The 22,333-nt window shown below is 47.0% G+C and overlaps 1 protein-coding gene across 6 annotated transcripts in view; it reads right to left on the minus strand.

Moving 5' to 3' along the window:
* Nucleotides 1-22,333, minus strand: part of CACNA1C (calcium voltage-gated channel subunit alpha1 C) — a 204,108-nt gene that overhangs the window by 55,318 nt on the left and 126,457 nt on the right. For all 6 annotated transcript variants that reach the window (XM_069964971.1, XM_069964973.1, XM_069964969.1 and 3 more), the window contains exon 4: nt 596-735. In XM_069964971.1, coding sequence (XP_069821072.1) covers nt 596-735 — 140 coding nt within the window. The remainder of the gene's footprint in view (nt 1-595; nt 736-22,333) is intronic.

The raw sequence follows: 22,333 nt of genomic DNA on the forward strand, positions 1-22,333 counted from the left end.
ACGCACAGAGTATTTAAAGGGGTAGTCCACCCAAAAAATTTTTCTTTCAAATCAACTGGTGCCATGAAGTGCCAGAGATTTGTAATTCACTTCTATTAAAAAATCTTAAGTCTTCCAGTACTTATCAGCTGCTGTGTGTCCAGCAGGAAGTGGTGTTTTCTTTCCTGTCTGACAAAGTGCTCTCTGTTGCCTCCTTTGTCCATGTCAGGAACTGTCCAGAGCAGTAGCAAATCCCCATAGAAAACCTCTCCTGCTCTCCAGACTAGAAATAATACAACTTCCTGTTGGGCATACAGCAGCTGATAAGTACTGGAAGGCTTGAGATTTTTTAATAGAAGTAAATTACAAATCTCTGGCACTTCATGGCAGCAGTTGATTTGAAAGAAAAAAAATTTGGGTGAACTACCCCTTTAAGGAGAAGAGTGTGGTAATCTTCTGGCTGGCCAGATTTTGAGCATTACATAGTGGGGTGATCACCAGCAGCACAGAGTATTTCAGGAGAAGAGTGTGCTAATCTCCAGGGTGGCCAGCAGCACAGAGTATTTCAGAAGAGGGATGTTGTGATCTAGTAACAGAGAGTGAGGAGCAGACTCACCCCACTACCACGATGATAAAATCCAGCAGGTTCCAGCCGTTGCGGAGGTATGCGTTGGGATGAAAGAGCAGCCCGTATGCGATGACTTTAAGAAAAGCTTCCACTGTGAAAATGATTAGGAAAAGGTATTCTACCCGCTCCTATAGGGAAGAGACAAGGATACAGCATCAGTAATGAAGATATATATATACATTCTAGAGATCAAATGGCATAACCGGCCCTCCGCATGTCAATCTAGATGTTACATTCCCTTTAAATATACGATCACATGACTATTTTGGAGCACTAATAAGGGGGTGTGGTTGTGACCACTATCAGCTGTGAGCTGTATGGTTACCGGCCCTTTAAATGTCACATTAGAGGAGAAGTAAGCAGGCTATCACATAAATCCTGCCATCCTGACATTCTTAAGTGACTCATTGAGCGGCGGCGGACAGGGACCCTCCTTATTGATCCCCTATTTATCTCCGTCACACAGACGTGAGGTCGGACAGATTGGAAAGCGATATATCGATCGACCGTTTACATCTTCACTTCCATCCACTTAATCGGGAGATTTACGTCCGTCATGCAAATAATCGAAAAACAATGAAATCCTGCGGGCAAAACCAATCAATGGCCAACTGCAGTATATAGATACAGTATATAAGAAGATACAGTGATCTATGAGAGGTCACTAATACCTACCTAGCCTATCATATGTGATACTGTCTGACCAGCCGTATTGCATTGTAGTCATTGTGTATCCTAGGATGGAGTTCCCCTTAAAAGTATCTCAGCGGTGGACCCGGGCCCCTCCTATCATATAACATTACACTATAATCTCTGGCCGCTCTTTACATCAGACATCGCTCTATCGGCCGTGGAGAATTTTCCTGCTGTGAAATGTTTTGTGTTTTCAATGAAATATTTGCTACTAATGACTAAAGGATATGAATTATTAATGCCGCCATATTAATTTACATAGAGCCACCAATCCCCTGCCGCATACAGGAGCCTGAGCCAAAGAGCTGACATTCTAATAAGAGACACACAATCCCCTGCCACATACAGGAGCCTGAGCCAAAGAGCTGACACTCTAATAAGAGACACACAATCCCCCGCCTCATACAGGAGCCTGAGCCAAAGAGCTGACACTCTAATAAGAGACACACAATCCCCTGCCACATACAGGAGCCTGAGCCAAAGAGCTGACACTCTAATAAGAGACACACAATCCCCCGCCTCATACAGGAGCCTGAGCCAAAGAGCTGACACTCTAATAAGAGACACACAATCCCCTGCCACATACAGGAGCCTGAGCCAAAGAGCTGACACTCTAATAAGAGACACACAATCCCCTGCCGCATACAGGAGCCTGAGCCAAAGAGCTGACATTCTAATAAGAGACACACAATCCCCCGCCGCATACAGGAGCCTGAGCCAAAGAGCTGACATTCTAATAAGAGACACACAATCCCCTGCCGCATACAGGAGCCTGAGCCAAAGAGCTGACACTCTAATAAGAGACACACAATCCCCCGCCTCATACAGGAGCCTGAGCCAAAGAGCTGACACTCTAATAAGAGACACACAATCCCCTGCCACATACAGGAGCCTGAGCCAAAGAGCTGACACTCTAATAAGAGACACACAATCCCCTGCCACATACAGGAGCCTGAGCCAAAGAGCTGACGTTCTAATAAGAGACACACAACCCCTGCCACATACAGGAGCCTGAGCAAAAGAGCTGACACTCTAATAAGAGACACACAATCCCCCGCCTCATACAGGAGCCTGAGCCAAAGAGCTGACATTCTAATAAGAGACACACAATCCCCCACCTCATACAGGAGCCTGAGCCAAAGAGCTGACGCTCTAAGAGGAGGAGACACAAATTCCCCCGCCTCATACAGGAGCCTGAGCCAAAGAGCTGACACTCTAATAAGAGACACACAATCCCCTGCCACATACAGGAGTCTGAGCCAAAGAGCTGACACTCTAAGAGGAGGAGACACAATCCCCTGCCACATACAGGAGCCTGAGCCAAAGAGCTGACACTCTAAGAGGAGGAGACACAATCCCCTGCCACATACAGGAGCCTGAGCCAAAGAGCTGACACTTTAAGAGGAGGAGACACACAATGCCCCGCCACATACAGGAGCCTGAGCCAAAGAGCTGACACTTTAAGAGGAGGAGACACACAATGCCCCCAACATACAGGAGCCTGAGCCAAAGAGCTGACCCTCTAATAAGAGACTCACAATCCTCTGCCACATACAGGAGCCTGATCCGAAGAGCTGACACTCTAATAAGAGACACACAATCCCCCGCCTCATACAGGACCCTGAGCTGATTGCAGAGCATCACATTTGGCTCTGTGTGCAGACTCTCCACCAGCAGTGGGCAGCAGAGAGCTACTAGCACCTGGTCTGTAAGCAGACAGTAACCGGCAGAAGTGTGAATGCAGCTCTAGCTGTGACTGGAGGATTTGCAGCCATCTGCATTGTGCTCTGCAGCAGTGAATCAGTCAGTGCATCTGCAGCTATGACGCTGAACACATGGACACTAATACCCAGCCCATCATTTATTCATAAAGACTATTAGGAGACGCTCATTAGCGCCTCATCAGGAAATCACACACACTATTCCCAATATGCCTTAACCCCTTCCCTACCCTCCACAGTGCAGCCGCTGCAGGCTGGACAGGGTTAATTGTGCAGAAAATGCCATATTTAGCCGCTGAGCGGAGGAGTGTGGCTGCCCGGGGAGCGCTGGTGACATTTGCCAGCTTGTCCCGCAGAGAGGGAAACAGATCAAGACATTTAATGGTATAAACACTTGGTCGCTAAGAGCAATCATTGCAAGCAGCAGTAATGCTGCCCTTAAAGGAGAAGACGCATGGATAATCACTAGAATAATAAGCCCCGCCTACTGGACAACAAAAATGGACCAGGAACAGTCTAGGAAAAAAAAAAGATAAACCACCTGAAGGTTGGAAAGTGAGACAGGGATTCAAACCGCAACGTCTGAGGTCCCAGTGGGGTCATGACTTCACACAACACCGCCCCTGAGGGGCTAATGATAAACAAATCACTGAGGGGAGGGGAATGCCTGCGACAGTACCACCCCTGAGGGGCTAATGATAAACAAATCACTGAGGGGAGGGGAATGCCTACGACAGTAACACCCCTGAGGGGCTAATGATAAACAAATCACTAAGGGGAGGGGAATGCCTACGACAGTAACACCCCTGAGGGGCTAATGATAAACAAATCACTGAGGGGAGGGGAATGCCTGCGACAGTACCACCCCTGAGGGGCTAATGATAAACTGATCACTGAGGGGAGGGGAATGCCTGCGACAGTACCACCCCTGAGGGGCTAATGATAAACAAATCACTAAGGGGAGGGGAATGCCTGCGACAGTACCACCCCTGAGGGCTAATGATAAACTGACCACTGAGGGGAGGGGAATGCCTGCGACAGTACCACCACTGAGGGGCTAATGATAAACTGATCACTGAGAGGAGGGGAATGCCTGCGACAGTACCACCCCTGAGGGCTAATGATAAACTAATCACTGAGAGGAGGGGAATGCCTGCGACAGTACCACCACTGAGGGGCTAATGATAAACTGATCACTGAGAGGAGGGGAATGCCTACGACAGTAACACCCCTGAGGGGCTAATGATAAACTAATCACTGAGAGGAGGGGAATGCCTACGACAGTACCACCACTGAGGGCTAATGATAAACTGATCACTAATGGGAGGGGAATGCCTGCGACAGTACCACCCCTGAGGGCTAATGATAAACTGATCACTAATGGGAGGGGAATGCCTGCGACAGTACCACCCCTGAGGGCTAATGATAAACTAATCACTGAGAGGAGGGGAATGCCTGCGACAGTACCACCACTGAGGGGCTAATGATAAACTGATCACTGAGAGGAGGGGAATGCCTGCGACAGTACCACCCCTGAGGGCTAATGATAAACTGATCACTAATGGGAGGGGAATGCCTGCGACAGTACCACCCCTGAGGGGCTAATGATAAACTGAGGGGAGGGAAATGCCTGCGACAGTACCACCCTTGAGGGGCTAATAAACCAATCACTGAGGGGCATTATATGACTGACTCGGACAGTGCCACCCCTGAGGGGCTGATACCTGATCACTAAGGGGCGGGATATGACTGACTCAGACAGTACCGCCCCTGAGGAATATAAACTGATCACTCCAGACCCCAAATTAAAGTCACTCTTACTCTTCGCAGCAGCTCTCCACTTCTGACCAGTAAAGAGAGTCCTGGGTCAGGAAGACGTGTCTTAGAAGGAAATGGGTTTGATTTACTGAGGAAGAAACAAGCAGAGATCCTCACACCCATGAGACGTTCTCGGTGTATATAGATTTATTAGCACGATCCTGTCCCAGCATTGTACGGCTCCTGTCCGCTGGTCACGTGACCCCGTTACAATGACACTACAGCGTATCCTCCAGCACGGCACACATTATAACCTTATTACATGACAGCCCGGAGCGTTATATGGTCTGCTGGATAGCCTGGCGCAGTGATTTGTAAGTGATAATACCACTGTACACGCCGTAACTCGCTGTCGCACACATCACCGCCGGCCATGAATTATTCACCAGTTACTAAAAGCTTTTACGGCAGCAACGGCAGAGACCGCTAAGTGCAGCTCTACATGCCTGCAACACTCACAGCAGCACAGAGGGCTTCAGGAGGGCAGCTCTACATGCCTGAAACACTCACAGCAGCACAGAGGGCTTCAGGAGGGCAGCTCTACATGCCTGCAACACTCACAGCAGCACAGAGGGCTTCAGGAGGGCAGCTCTACATGCCTGCAACACTCACAGCAGCACAGAGTGCTTCAGGAGGGAAGCTATACATGCCTGCAACACTCACAGCAGCACAGAGAGCTTCAGGAGGGCAGCTCTACATGCCTGCAACACTCACAGCAGCACAGAGAGCTTCAGGAGGGCAGCTCTACTTGCCTGCAACACTCATAGCAGATGGCATCTCTCTCTATAAGACATCTATATACACTGACGACGTCTCTATGACACATCTATATACACTGACGGCGTCTCTCTATAAGACATCTATATACACTGACAGTGTCTCTCTCTCTATAAGACATCTATATACACTGACAGCGTCTCTCTCTATGACACATCTATATACACTGACGACGTCTCTATGAGACATCTATATACACTGGCGGAGTCTCTCTCTATAAGACATCTATATACACTGACGGCGTCTCTCTTTCACACATCTATATACACTGACGACGTCTCTATGACATATCTATATACACTGGCGGCGTCTCTCTCTATAAGACATCTATATACACTGACGACGTCTCTATGACACATCTATATACACTGGCGGCGTCTCTCTCTATAAGACATCAATATACACTGACGGCGTCTCTCTATTACACATCTATATACACTGACGGCGTCTCTCTATGAGACATTTATATACCCCGACAGTGTCTCACTCTATCACACATCTATATACACTGACGGCGTCTCTATGACACATCTATATACACTGACGGCGTCTCTATGACACATCTATATACACTGACGGCGTCTCTCTCTATCACACATCTATATACACTGACGGCGTCTCTCTCTATCACACGTCTACATACACTGACGGCGTCTCTATCACACATCTATATACACTGATGGCGTCTCTCTCTATCACACATCTATATACACTGACGGCGTCTCTCTCTATCACACATCTATATACACTGACGGCGTCTCTCTCTATCACACATCTATATACACTGACGGCGTCTCTCTATGAGACATCTATATACATTGACAGTGTCTCACTCTATCACACATCTATATACACTGACAGCGTCTCTCTATAAGACATCTATATACACTGACAGCGTCTCTCTCTCTATGACACATCTATATACACTGACGACGTTTCTATGACACATCTATATACACTGACGGCGTCTCTCTCTATTACACATCTATATACACTGACGGCGTCTCTCTATGAGACATCTATATACCCTGACAGTGTCTCACTCTATCACACATCTATATACACTGACGGCGTCTCTCTATGAGACATCTATATACCCTGACAGTGTCTCACTCTATCACACATCTATATACACTTACGGCGTCTCTATGAACACATCTATATACACTGATGGTGTCTCTCTCTATCACACATCTATATACACTGACGTTGTCTCTTTATGAGACATCTATATACACTGACGGCGTCTCTCTATGACACATCTATATACACTGACTGCGTCTCTCTCTATCACACATCTATATACACTGACAGCGTCTCTCTATGACACATCTATATACACTGACGGCGTCTCTCTATGAGACATCTATATACCCTGACAGCATCTCTCTATGACACATCTATATACACTGACGGCGTCTCTCTATGAGACATCTATATACCCTGACAGCATCTATCTGTGACACATCTATATACACTGACGGCGTCTCTATGAGACATCTATATACACTGATGGCGTCTCTCTCTCTATGAGACATCTATATACACAATATTAATTCTGCCAACCAGAAGGAAGCGAGTTCTCCATCATCCCGGCGGCTCCGTCTGCTCCATTCTCTACTAACAGAGCCATATGTTACCTGCTGCGAGAGGGAGAGAGCTGTCTCCTATATAACCGAGAGCATCCATCACCTCACAGGACGCTCTGACTGCTACATGATGACTCTCCACGCCTGTCTATCACCGCTATCCATCTCCTATCTATATGTTATCTATCTCCTATCTATCCATCTCCTATCTATCTATCTATCTATCTATCTATCTCCTATCTATCTATCTATCTCCTATCTATCTATCTATCTATCTATCTATCTCCTATCTATCTATCTATCTATCTCCTATCTATCTATCTATCTATCTATCTATCTATCTATCTCCAATCTATCGCCTATCTATCTATCTATCCCCTATCTATCTATCTATCTATCTCCTATCTATCTATCTATCTCCTATCTATCTATCTCCTATCTATCTATCTCCTATCTATCTATCTCCTATCTATCTATCTATCTATCTATCTCCTATCTATCTATCTATCTATCTATCTATCTCCTATCTATCTATCTATCTATCTATCTATCTCCTATCTATCTATCTCCTATCTATCTATCTATCTATGGTGAATGTTCAGCCGCACCTCCTAAAATGTCGGGTGCCAGAGATTGTCCAGACCACGGACCAAATAGATTCCAGTTCAATAGATTATCTCGGAACTCCCAAATCGATTTAGTGAGAATTTATTGGCAAAAGTTCATAACAGTGCAGCACAGCCAACAGGTTGCACCATAACCTGTTTGCTGTGCTGCACTGTTATGAACTTTTGCCAATAAATTCTCACTAAATCGATTTGGGAGTGCCGAGATAATCTATTGAACTGGTGTCTATCTATCTACCCGCAAATGAATCCCAGACCAAGCATCACGGCTATATACAGATACTCTGCAGCACTCCAGGTGAGTTGAAAAACGTGCAGTGTCTTTATTCCATCCAAACGATACACGGCAAACAAGGTGAGTAATACGCAACGTTTCGGTATACCTGACGCACTGCACTAACACTGGAAAATGGCGGCTGAAACATTGCAAATGTGTTTATGGAATAAATTGATGTGAATTTATTCACAAAGAATGGATTGCTGCTGGTTTCTGTGTATGTAGCTGTGAAGCCAGATACCTACTGGCACCATGAAACTATATCTGCTCTCATCCGGAACTATCTATTGTACTCCTATGACTCTTATAATGTACAGTGTGATGATCTCGGCCTCGCCAGAGGTGCTGCCCCTATAATAACCCTGATCCGTCCACTAACAGGATCAGACGCCCCGAGCAGATGTTCTCAGGCTTCTGGCCTCTATGTGCGGCATCCAGAGCCCGGAGTCATCCTATAATCCAGCGCTAGGCAGCTGGCGAGGTGACATTGGGTGAATATTAGATTGTCTCTATGTGCTGTGACGGCTTCGGCCAGGACAAGATGGCAACTGTGGCATCTCAGTCCGTAGTGGGGACAGATGCTAAAAGATTCACACTATAGAACTACCCCACCTAACGGTACACTCCAACAGAGGTGGAAGGAAAAGTAGTGCCTCTGCCAACCTCACCATTCACTGACACAGGTCCTATGACTAAGGACTTCCCCTTGAAGAAACACAATGCATGTCAGTGTATAGTAGTCATTGTAAGCGGCGGATTCAGGTACATAAGGTATCAGCTCTTGTAACTAGTACGCCACACCATGTTTACCATGGCTTATAACATCTCAGACAGAGTAGGTGTCCTCCCCCCGGTGTGAGGCTCCACGATCTGCTTAATCCATGGAAAAGAAGAATAGCGTCACTCCGACACATCAGGAATGTATAATGGAGAGAAGCTCTGGGATCCGACCTGAAAATCTCCCCCTAACAATAGGTCTGTTCTCTGCTCAAAGGAACAACCAGCCAGGAATTTTCATCACAATACAAATCCAAAGGCAACTTGTATTGAAATGTAAAACTGTTATATTGTGTCTATTCAGCAGAACTAAAAGAGCAAAGGTTACTACAACTCCTATCAGAGCCTGGAAGTCATCTTGTCACTTCCTAGAATATTCTTTCAAAATTCTTCCCTTTCATGTGCAAGAATATACTATAATATATAAGTACTATAATACTGCCCCTATATACAAGAATATAACTACTATAATACTGCCCCTATATACAGGAATATAACTACTATAATACTGCTCCCTATATACAAGAATATAACTACTATAATACTGCTCCCTATATACAGGAATATAACTACTATAATACTGCTCTTATACACAGGGATATAACTACTATAATACTGCCCCTATATACAGGAATATAACTACTATAATACTGCTCTTATACACAGGGATATAACTACTATAATACTGCCCCTATATACAAGAATATAACTACTATAATACTGCCCCTATATACAAGAATATAACTACTATAATACTGCCCCTATATACAAGAATATAACTACTATAATACTGCTCTTATACACAGGGATATAACTGCTATAATACTGCTCCCTATATACTGGAATATAACTACTATAATACTGCTCCTATATACAAGAATATAACTACTATAATACTGCTCCTATATACAAGAATATAACTACTATAATACTGCCCCTATATACAAGAATATAACTACTATAATACTGCCCCCTATATACAGGAATATAACTACTATAATACTGCTCTTATACACAGGGATATAACTGCTATAATACTGCCCCCTATATACAGGGATATAACTACTATAATACTGCTCCTATATACAGGAATATAACTACTATAATACTGCTCCTATATACAGGAATATAACTACTATAATACTGCTCCTATATACAGGAATATAACTACTATAATACTGCTCCTATATACAGGGATATAACTACTATAATACTGCCTCCTATATACAGGAATATAACTACTATAATTGGTGGGGCTTTTTGGGTCTGGTCCTGTGACATTGGGGTTGCAGGGCCGTTCCATGGCCTCCCTTCCCTGCACGTGCACGCTTTGCGGGGTTGGCGGTCGCTGACCGACACGGTGTGGAGTTAGCATAGGGACCCGTGTGGACCAGAGGACCTGCGCGGTGGTACACGGGGCAATATGGCTTGATCAATTCATATACAGACACTCTGGTGTTGATTTTTAATATAGGCCTAGCGGCATTGGTATCAGCCATAGATGGGATGTGCAGCGGTTCCATTCTCTCCAGTTCGTATAACTACTATAATACTGCTCCTATATACAGGAATATAACTACTATAATACTGCTCCCCTATATACAGGAATATAACTACTATAATACTGCTCCTATATACAGGAATATAACTACTATAATACTGCTCCTATATACAGGAATATAACTACTATAATACTGCTCCTATATACAGGAATATAACTACTATAATACTGCTCCTATATACAGGGATATAACTACCATAATACTGCTCCTATATACAGGAATATAACTACTATAATACTGCTCCTATATACAGGGATATAACTACTATAATACTGCCCCTATATAACTACTCTTATTACTCTTTGGGGTAATGTTAGTGACCGGTCTGGCAGGGTGATGGTTGTCCCTGGTGGTTAGGGGGTTAAGCCTCCCTCCTCTCCAGCCCTGCAGATGGCTGGGATCTGTCTCTCTCCCACTGATTTTCTATTTTAGTCTATGGAGCCGCTGATGATCCCTGGGATCTGGAAGCGGTAAGCTCTCCCTGCAGCGCAGCTCACTGCCTGTTCAGGAAAGAGTTAAGTCAATCAGCAACACAGATCATCCACAGCATCCTGGCTCAGTATGAGACGGCAGCTGATGGGGGTTATAGTACGGTAAGCGCTGACTCTCTGGTATCAGCCAGCCAGACAGGTAGTGGGGCAGGAATGCAGAGATCTGATTGGTTCATCTATCTTCAACCTCTAGGGGGAGCTCACTGCATACAGACTTATTATTGCATTAGGAAACTGCATGCAGTGAGCTCCCTCTAGTGGTGGTTACAGGTAGACAGAATCTGTAAGCTGTAAAGTAGTGGCCCTGCAGTTTGGAGACTACTGGTATCAGGTACTGTACGGCTCCAGACAATATAATGCCCCCCAGTGGCTGCACCCCCTCCCCCCGCCATCATACAGATTACCATAACACACGGCAAGGCGATAGCTATGCTGCCAGTCTCTGCTGGCTGTGTCACCCAGATAACAGGGACCCCCCAGTCATGTGACTCCACCACCGCCGCCCCCGCTAACATCTCCCTGGTTACTTGAACCAGGAGACCACTACAATTGTCGTTAAGTTTTAATCTCAGCGTTTCCATGGAAACAAGAATGCCAGGATGATTCCAAGAATCTTATAGTGATAGGAGGGGTCAGGGGGCGAGAAGTGACAGCGGTGACCACCACCCCGGGGCAATTACATAGATAGAGAGAGAGAAGGACGCCATGTTACCCCCCATCATTGTCACCTGGCAGGAGGGAGAACCGGAGAATGAGACACCACTACCCCCATATATATCTCCTATATACCCCCATATACATCTCCTATATACCCCCATATATATCTCCTATATACCCCCATATACATCTCCTATATACCCCCATATATATCTCCTATATACCCCCATATACATCTCCTATATACCCCCATATATATCTCCTATATACCCCCATATACATCTCCTATATACCCCCATATATATCTCCTATATACCCCCATATACATCTCCTATATACCCCCATATATATCTCCTATATACCCCCATATACATCTCCTATATACCCCCATATATATCTCCTATATACCCCCATATACATCTCCTATATACCCCCATATACATCTCCTATATACCCCCATATATATCTCCTATATACCCCCATATACATCTCCTATATACCCCCATATATATCTCCAATATACCCCCATATACATCTCCTATATACCCCCATATATATCTCCAATATACCCCCATATACATCTCCTATATACCCCCATATATATCTCCTATATACCCCCATATACATCTCCTATATACCCCCATATACATCTCCTATATACCCCCATATATATCTCCTATATACCCCCATATACATCTCCTATATACCCCCATATACATCTCCTATATACCCCCATATATATCTCCTATATACTCCCATATATATCTCCTATATACTCCCATATATATCTCCTATATACCCCCATATACATCTTCTATATACCCCCATATATATCTCCTATATACCCCCATATACATCTTCTATATACCCCCATATATATCTCCTATATACCCCCATATACATCTTCTATATACCCCCATATACATCTCCTATATACCCCCATATACATCTCCTATATACCCCCATATACATCTCCTATATACCCCCATATACATCTCTTATATACCCCCATATATATCTCCTATATACTCCCATATATATCTCCTATATACCCCCATATATATCTCCTATATACTCCCATATATATCTCCTATATACTCCCATATATATCTCCTATATACCCCCATATACATCTCCTATATACCCCCATATACATCTCCTATATACCCCCATATACATCTCCTATATACCCCCATATACATCTCCTATATACCCCCATATACATCTCCTATATACCCCCATATACATCTCCTATATACCCCCATATACATCTCCTATTTACCCCCATATACATCTCTTATATACCCCCATATACATCTCCATTAAACCCCCATATACATCTCCTATATACTTCTGGTATAACCTGGGTATGTACTGTATATAATTATATATGTACCGCTGGTATAACCTGGGTATATACTGTATATAATTATATATGTACAGCCGGTATAACCTGGGTATATACTGTATATAATTATATATGTACAGCTGGTATAACCTGGGTATATACTGTATATAATTGTATATGTACAGATGGTATAACCTGGGGGTCTCCTGTATATAATTATATATGTACAGCTGGTATAACCTGGGTATATACTGTATATATTTATATATATACAGCCGGTATAACCTGGTGCTCTCCTGTATATAATTATATATGTACAGCTGGTATAACCTGGGTATATACTGTATATAATTATATATGTCCAGCTGGTATAACCTGGGTATATACTGTATATAATTGTATATGTACAGATGGTATAACCTGGGGGTCTCCTGTATATAATTATATATGTACAGCTGGTATAACCTGGGTATATACTGTATATATTTATATATATACAGCCGGTATAACCTGGGGCTCTCCTGTATATAATTATATATGTCCAGCTGGTATAACCTGGGTATATACTGTATATAATTATATATGTACAGCTGGTATAACCTGGGTATATACTGTATATAATGATATATGTGCAGCTGGTATAACCTGGGTATATACTGTATATAATTATATATGTACAGCTGGTATAACCTGGGTATATACTGTATATAATTATATATGTACAGCTGGTGTAACCTGGGGATCTCCTGTGTGTGACAGATAGTATCCAAAATCCCCCCCAAATCTACCAGCAGGGGGCTAACATCCCCCCAAATCTACCAGCAGGGGCGCTAACATCCCCCCAAATCTACCAGCAGGGGCGCTAACATCCCCCCAAATCTACCAGCATGGGCGCTCACATCCCCCCAAATCTACCAGCAGTGTGCTAACATCCCCCCAAATCTACCAGCAGGGGCGCTAACATCCCCCCAAATCTACCAGCAGTGCGCTAACATCCCCCCAAATCTACCAGCAGTGCGCTAACTTCCCCCCCAAATCTACCAGCAGTGCGCTAACATCCCCCCAAATCTACCAGCAGGGGCACTAACTTCCCCCCCAAATCTACCAGCAGTGCGCTAACATCCCCCCAAATCTACCAGCAGGGGCGCTAACATCCCCCCAAATCTACCAGCAGGGGCGCTAACATCCCCCCAAATCTACCAGCAGTGCGCTAACATCCCCCCAAATCTACCAGCAGGGGCGCTAACATCCCCCCAAATCTACCAGCAGGGGCGCTAACATCCCCCCAAATCTACCAGCAGGGGGCTAACATCCCCCCAAATCTACCAGCAGGGGGCTAACATCCCCCCAAATCTACCAGCAGTGCGCTAACATCCCCCCAAATCTACCAGCAGGGGCGCTAACATCCCCCCAAATCTACCAGCAACGCGCTAACATCCCCCCAAATCTACCAGCAGTGCGCTAACATCCCCCCAAATCTACCAGCGGGGGCGCTAACATCCCCCCAAATCTACCAGCAGTGCGCTAACATCCCCCCAAATCTACCAGCAGGGGCACTAACTTCCCCCCCCAAATCTACCAGCAGTGCGCTAACATCCCCCCAAATCTACCAGCAGGGGCGCTAACATCCCCCCAAATCTACCAGCAGTGCGCTAACATCCCCCCAAATCTACCAGCAGTGCGCTAACATCCCCCCAAATCTACCAGCAGGGGCGCTAACATCCCCCCAAATCTACCAGCAGGGGTGCTAACATCCCCCCAAATCTACCAGCAACGCGCTAACATCCCCCCAAATCTACCAGCAACGCGCTAACATCCCCCCAAATCTACCAGCAGGGGCGCTAACATCCCCCCAAATCTACCAGCAGGGGCGCTAACATCCCCCCAAATCTACCAGCAACGCGCTAACATCCCCCCAAATCTACCAGCAGTGCGCTAACATCCCCCCAAATCTACCAGCAGTGCGCTAACATCCCCCAAATCTACCAGCAGTGCGCTAACATCCCCCAAATCTACCAGCAGTGCGCTAACATCCCCCCAAATCTACCAGCAGGGGCGCTAACATCCCCCCAAATCTACCAGCAACGCGCTAACATCCCCCCAAATCTACCAGCAGTGCGCTAACATCCCCCCAAATCTACCAGCGGGGGCGCTAACATCCCCCCAAATCTACCAGCAGTGCGCTAACATCCCCCCAAATCTACCAGCAGTGCGCTAACATCCCCCCAAATCTACCAGCAGTGCGCTAACATCCCCCAAATCTACCAGCAGTGCGCTAACATCCCCCCAAATCTACCAGCAGTGCGCTAACATCCCCCAAATCTACCAGCAGGGGCGCTAACATCCCCCCAAATCTACCAGCAACGCGCTAACATCCCCCCAAATCTACCAGCAGTGCGCTAACATCCCCCCAAATCTACCAGCGGGGGCGCTAACATCCCCCCAAATCTACCAGCAGTGCGCTAACATCCCCCCAAATCTACCAGCGGGGGCGCTAACTTCCCCCCCAAATCTACCAGCAGGGGCTCTAACATCCCCCCAAATCTACCAGCAGGGGTGCTAACATCCCCCCAAATCTACCAGCAGGGGCGCTAACATCCCCCCAAATCTACCAGCAGGGGCGCTAACATCCCCCCAAATCTACCAGCAGTGCGCTAACATCCCCCCAAATCTACCAGCAGTGCGCTAACATCCCCCCAAATCTACCAGCAGTGCGCTAACATCCCCCCAAATCTACCAGCAGTGCGCTAACATCCCCCCAAATCTACCAGCAGGGGCGCTAACATTCCCCCAAATCTACCAGCAGGGGCGCTAACATCCCCCCAAATCTACCAGCAGTGCGCTAACATCCCCCCAAATCTACCAGCAGTGCGCTAACATCCCCCCACATCTACCAGCAGTGCGCTAACATCCCCCCAAATCTACCAGCAGTGCGCTAACATCCCCCCAAATCTACCAGCAGGGGCGCTAACATCCCCCCAAATCTACCAGCAGGGGCGCTAACATCCCCCCAAATCTACCAGCAACGCGCTAACATCCCCCCAAATCTACCAGCAGTGCGCTAACTTCCCCCCCAAATCTACCAGCAGTGCGCTAACATCCCCCCAAATCTACCAGCAGGGGCACTAACTCCCCCTCCCCAAATCTACCAGCAGTGCGCTAACATCCCCCCAAATCTACCAGCGGGGCGCTAACTTCCCCCCCAAATCTACCAGCAGTGCGCTAACATCCCCCCAAATCTACCAGAGGGGGCGCTAACTTCCCCCCCAAATCTACCAGCAACGCGCTAACATCCCCCCAAATCTACCAGCAGTGCGCTAACATCCCCCCAAATCTAACAGCAGTGCGCTAACATCCCCCCAAATCTACCAGCGGGGGCGCTAACATCCCCCCAAATCTACCAGCAGTGCGCTAACATCCCCCCAAATCTACCAGCAGGGGCTCTAACATCCCCCCAAATCTACCAGCAGGGGCGCTAACATCCCCCCAAATCTACCAGCAGTGCGCTAACATCCCCCCAAATCTACCAGCAGTGCGCTAACATCCCCCCAAATCTACCAGCAGTGCGCTAACATCCCCCCAAATCTACCAGCGGGGGCGCTAACTTCCCCCCCAAATCTACCAGCAGTGCGCTAACATCCCCCCAAATCTACCAGCAGTGCGCTAACATCCCCCCAAATCTACCAGCAGTGCGCTAACATCCCCCCAAATCTACCAGCGGGGGCGCTAACTTCCCCCCCAAATCTACCAGCAGTGCGCTAACATCCCCCCAAATCTACCAGCAGTGCGCTAACATCCCCCCAAATCTACCAGCGGGGGCGCTAACTTCCCCCCCAAATCTACACCAGCTCCAAACCAGAATCCCCCAAATTTGCTGCAATCTCCACATAATTGTGAATTTTACAGATTTTCCTGCGGATTGTTGGCGGAGATGCGGCGGATGCATCCTGCGCGCACTTTCCCTAAAGGCTTCTAAATGCGATGACGCCAGCGAGCGGAGGAGCCAGAAAGCACATAAAATATGAATCAGCAACGAAACGTTACGTAACTGTAATTAATATGTGGTGCGTCACTGTCCGCCAGCTCTGCTGCATTATAACGGGGGGGGGGGGGGGGGCTTTATAATATCACAGGATTATATCGGATTATAAAGTCACATGGTAAAGAATTACATAGAGAAGACCCTTATTGGATGGTCAGGGGGGCGGGGAGATGATGGGTGACTGTCGTGTATCTACAGTAGTTTCTGTGTTTGGATACACTTTGCTTTCTTTGGATACACCAGTGTGCTCGCACAATCCTACAGATATAACACCCAGCTAAATCCTGGAACCTGCGGAGGGAATTCTTCACCTGGATCTAATGTTTTTCTAAATTTGGTAATAAATTTGTATGTGATTTCAAATTCTATAAATTCACTGGAGAAATTTCAAGTGAATTTTCATTTCCAATCCTTGAAGTTTAGGAAATCCTCAAACTTCAGTCCAAAGCCGAAAGAGGACAAAGTCGTTGTCTATGTAACGTTTCTAGCACTGCGGAATCTGTTGGCGCTATACAAATTATTCTTATTCTTCTAGCTGCGGGCCTTGTGAGTGGAGTTCACCTGACCTAGACCAATGGCGCCTTTACACAGACAGATTTCTCTGACAAATTTTTGAAGCCAAAGCCAGGAATAGATTTGAAAAGAGGAGAAATCCCAGTCTTTTCTTTATGACCTATAGTCTGTTCCTGGCTTTGGCTTCAAAGACCTGTCAGATAAATCTCTCAAACAATCATCATTCAAATCCTAATGATATAACGATAATTGGCACGATAATAGTCCTTAGCGCGATTATCTGCTGATCATCGCTCCAACAACAGTCTTCAGCTGATCGTGTCTTTTGGTCCAGACCTAAAATCATTGGCTGCTGACCGTGCGTTGCTCCATGTAATAGTGCTGCACGGCCGACGGCTGATGAATCTGTACATCAACCTCTTCACGCTCTCCGGTCTCTTCCTGGCTTCTTCCCGCAGCTGACGGTCTCTGAGGTGACTGTTCGGGATGAGACCACCGCGGCGGTCTCAACTGCGGGGGGAAGCCAGGAAGATTCCCCACCCAGTTGTTTGGAGAACGGACGCTTCTAACCATGAGGCCCAAATCTGAGGTTTGAGGGACAAGGGGCATATCCCATGTATCACTTTCCGGCGATACTTCTATCACTCATATCCGAAGCGTAAACCGCCCGGGCCATGTTACTGTCTGTGCCCCTTCCATACCAGTGACACATGGACGTGGTTCCCGGACGTCACTCCGCTGCTTCCCAGCACATAATTCTTCATTTAGAAACAAGTGGACGTTAATGTGCGCCCTGTAACCGGCAGCGAGCTGCGACGCGCCGTAATTGCCTGAAAACCCCTGAGCGATTCCTAATCTGCGAATCACAATTAAAAGAGTCAGCCGTTTCGAGGCCTGCTTAATGCCGCCACACATTCCCGTCCCATCCGTCATGTGAACGTCCCCCTCCAGCGCCACAGAGGTTAACGGCTAAACGCTCATTTTGTGCTTTATTCACCCAAAATGAATGCAGACATATTTCACGCACAATTAGTCCATCACCCTCCATACGGCGGAGCTGGGAGACTGGTCCGGCCGTCAGCCGCCGTGACTGGTAATTCACAGACGGACCATGAATTGTGCACGTTTACCAGGAGCATCCGCTGTCACACACAGGGGTAATTTGCCGCTCGCGCCTGTCAAGGAACAGGTGACCTTGTCGGGAATCTGAAGGTCAAATCCGCAGATAAAAGGGAAGACTTGCTGAGAAAACACAATGACAAGAAAGAGAGGGAAGAAGGGTCAGCGGCCTGAACTCACTCCCAGGATGGAAAGAGTTAAACATGTTCTCCGCCTTCAGGTCACTTGGACATGGAGTGCGCCTCCTGCAGATTTTGTGGGTAGGTGAGTGGGATCTGCACTCCAGCTATAGCGAATATCACACAGTTACATCCAGAGCTGCGCTCCCTTTAGGATCATGCTGCCTTCTAGTGATATGGTGTCTATACGCAGTGTACAGACTGCAATCACATTGTCTTCATCCTTAAAGGAGAGCACCATTACAAAAAATATTTCAACTGGTGTCAGAAGTTTTGTACAGATTTGTAATTTGTAACGTCTATTTCAAAATCGTCCAGTACTTATCAGCTGCTGTATGCCCTGCACACAGTGCTCTGACAATGTGCTCTCTGCTGCCACCTCTGTCCATGTCAGGAACTGTCCAGAACAGCAGTAAATCCCCATAAAAAAACCTCTCCTGCTCTGGACAGTTCCTGACATGGACAGAGGTGGCAGCAGAGAGCTCTGTGTCAGACTGAAGAGAATACACCACTTCCTGCAGGACATACAGCAGTTGATAAGGACTGGAGATTTTTTAAATAGAAGTCATTTACAAATCTTTATAACTTCCTGACAGCAGCTGATATGAAGGGAAAAAATTTGCTGGAGTACCCCTTTAAATCCCAGATCTAAGTCCCCGAAAGAGAAAGATTTGAAAATTGGTGGTGGTGGTGGCGGCACTACCAGAGTGCACTGTGATCAGGAAAAAAGAGGCGTCGCTGGAACGGTAGGATACAGGAGTGGCACCACTGGTACCAGACGTCTAACCCAAGGGTCAGGACAAGGGCAGCATCCAAAGGCAACAGGGCTTCTCAAATAGACGGAAGGCCGAACATCACCAGGATGTGGACACCCCAGAGACGAGCTGCGGCACAGGAGCGGGGGGGCATCAGGCTGCCTGGCAAATGCATGTGACCATATAGCAGAGTGGAGATCAGTCGCCAAATCTGCGGAGGCCTTCCTGTAAGGAGCCCCCAAGGCTGGATGGCAGCAGGACCCCCCAACAGCTCTGGGCGGGAAGAGCGATGTGAGAGTAAATGTCAGCTGTTATTACATGGGTAATAATATTGGAGGCTCCTGTATATATGAGAGGGTGACCTTTATACTGTCTGCAGCCCCTCCCCCCTCAATATTACATCAGGAAGAAGATGGGGAATCCATCCATGAGCTCCGAGCCCAGCGGATCACCGTCATCTAGTGAGATCAGAGAGGTAACAGGCCCAAATTACATGGGATCTCCAGTTATAGTCACATCCAGAGCTGCATTCAAAGTGTTAGCAATCAGGATGCAGGAGCGAATGTCTCAGACGAGCAGGGCCTACTGGTTTGCTGGATAATCTGTGACTTTTTCCCGGTGGTGGTGGGGTTCTCTCCCCCTATATCTCTGCGGTGCACCTTGGGGCACAGGTCACAGTGATCATTGTGTTGATTATGGCCGATGTACCATAGCTGTGTGGAGTCAGCCATGCTTTATGTGTGCCCCTCTGCTCGCAGCGACGTGACGCTCGCACATGAAGGTCAGCTGAACTGCGCCACGCGTCTTGTCTCCCGTCACTAAGGAAAGAGGATGTACAGGCAGAGACACGGCCATTAACACAGGGGTGTCCAGCAGGGGGGCGATGACAGAGAAGTCTGGAGACGCCGCTGAGCAGACAGAAACGTGCCGCTCTCATCCTCCAGTGCCGCTCTCATCCTCCCCCCGTCACATCCCATCCGATGCCCACTGACCAGTCATAGCTCAGGGCGACTAATAGTACTACAGATGCCAGTATCTCACAAATCAACAACAATGACTAATGGACAAACACAGTCTAAGTAAACTGATACCACAGAGGCGGCCGTAACGTTCAAAGCACATTGAGTAAACATTCACAGAGCAGGGAGAAAAAGTAATGGAACCCCTAAGAGTAGTAACCTGTGGAGCTTAGAGACATTAGGTGCTGCAGCAAGACAATGATCCCAAGCAAACAGGTCAATTGGCCAAATCTTACCGCTCCGAAAGGAGGACCGACACATTATTACAGTCACTTCTCTCCGTGCACTGTGGATGTTTACTCCAGAAAAGACATGGAGGCTAGAACGGTATGGTATCTGATGTGGTTAGAATGGGTATGTCTGGAATGATGACCTAAAGAACATTGACATCACATATTACAAACAAAGTCTATAAGCTCCTCCTACTCATTACCTGTATTAATTGCATCTCTTTTATCTCATTATCTGAATAAAACACCTGTCCTCACACTCATTCATCACACTCCAAGACCAAAGAGCTGTCTAAGGACCCCAGGGACAAAACTGTAGACCTGCATAAGGCTGGGATGGGCTACAGGACAATAGGCAAGCAACAATTATTAGAGAATGGAAGAAACACAAGATGACTGTCAGCCTTCCTTGGTCTGGGGCTCAATGAAAGATCTTGCCTCGTGGGGTAAGGATGACTCTGCAAAAAGTCAGGAATCAGCCTAGAACTACAAGGGAGGACCTGGTCACTGACCTGACGAGATCACAGTCTCATACAATACCATTAGTAACACACTAATCCGTCATGGATTTTAGTCCTGCAGGACATACAAGGTCCCCCTGCTCACACCAACACATGTCCAGGCTGGTGTGACAACACCAATCACCATCTGGATAATACAGAGGAGACATGGGAGGAGGACATGTGGTCAGATGAGACCAGAATACAACTTATCAAGATGAAGGATGATACAACCCCAAGAACACAGTCCCAGCCATGAAGCATGAGGACAACATACTTTGGGGGCTTTTCTGCAAATGGGACAGGAGGACTGCAGCGTATAGAAAGGAGGATGGACGGGACTGTGTATCACCAGATACAACAACCTCCGTTCCTCAGTAAGAGCAGTGAAGATGGGAGGTGTCCAGGTCTTCCAGCTGACAATGCACAAGAACACTGCAAAGACACCATCACGTGTCTCGACGTCAGTGAACTAGCCAGACCTTCCTCCAGCTGACAATGACCCGAAACCCACAGCCGGGACAACTAAGGAGGAAAATCACAGCCAGGACAACTAAGGAGGAGACCCACAGCCGGGACAACTAAGGAGGAGACCCACAGCCGGGACAACTAAGGAGGAAACCCACAGCCGGGACAACTAAGGAGAAGACCCACAGCCAGGACCACTAAGGAGGGAACTCACAGCCGGGACAACTAAGGAGGAAACTCACAGCCAGGACAACTAAGGAGGAGACACACAGCCGGGAAAACTAAGGAGGAAACCCACAGCCGGGACAACTAAGGAGGAAACTCACAGCCGGCACAACTAAGGAGGAAACTCACAGCCGGGACAACTAAGGAGAAGACCCACAGCCGAGACAACTAAGGAGGAAATCCACAGACGGGACAACTAAGGAGGTAATCCACAGCCGGGACAACTAAGGAGGAAACCCCCAGCCGGGACAACTAAGGAGGAAACACACAGAGCAGGGACAACTAAGGGGGAAACCCACAGCCGAGACAACTAAGGAGGAAACCCCCAGCCGGGACAACT

The sequence above is a fragment of the Dendropsophus ebraccatus genome, chromosome 1 (assembly GCF_027789765.1).
Source record: "Dendropsophus ebraccatus isolate aDenEbr1 chromosome 1, aDenEbr1.pat, whole genome shotgun sequence".
In the NCBI taxonomy this organism is placed as follows: Eukaryota; Metazoa; Chordata; class Amphibia; order Anura; family Hylidae; genus Dendropsophus; species Dendropsophus ebraccatus.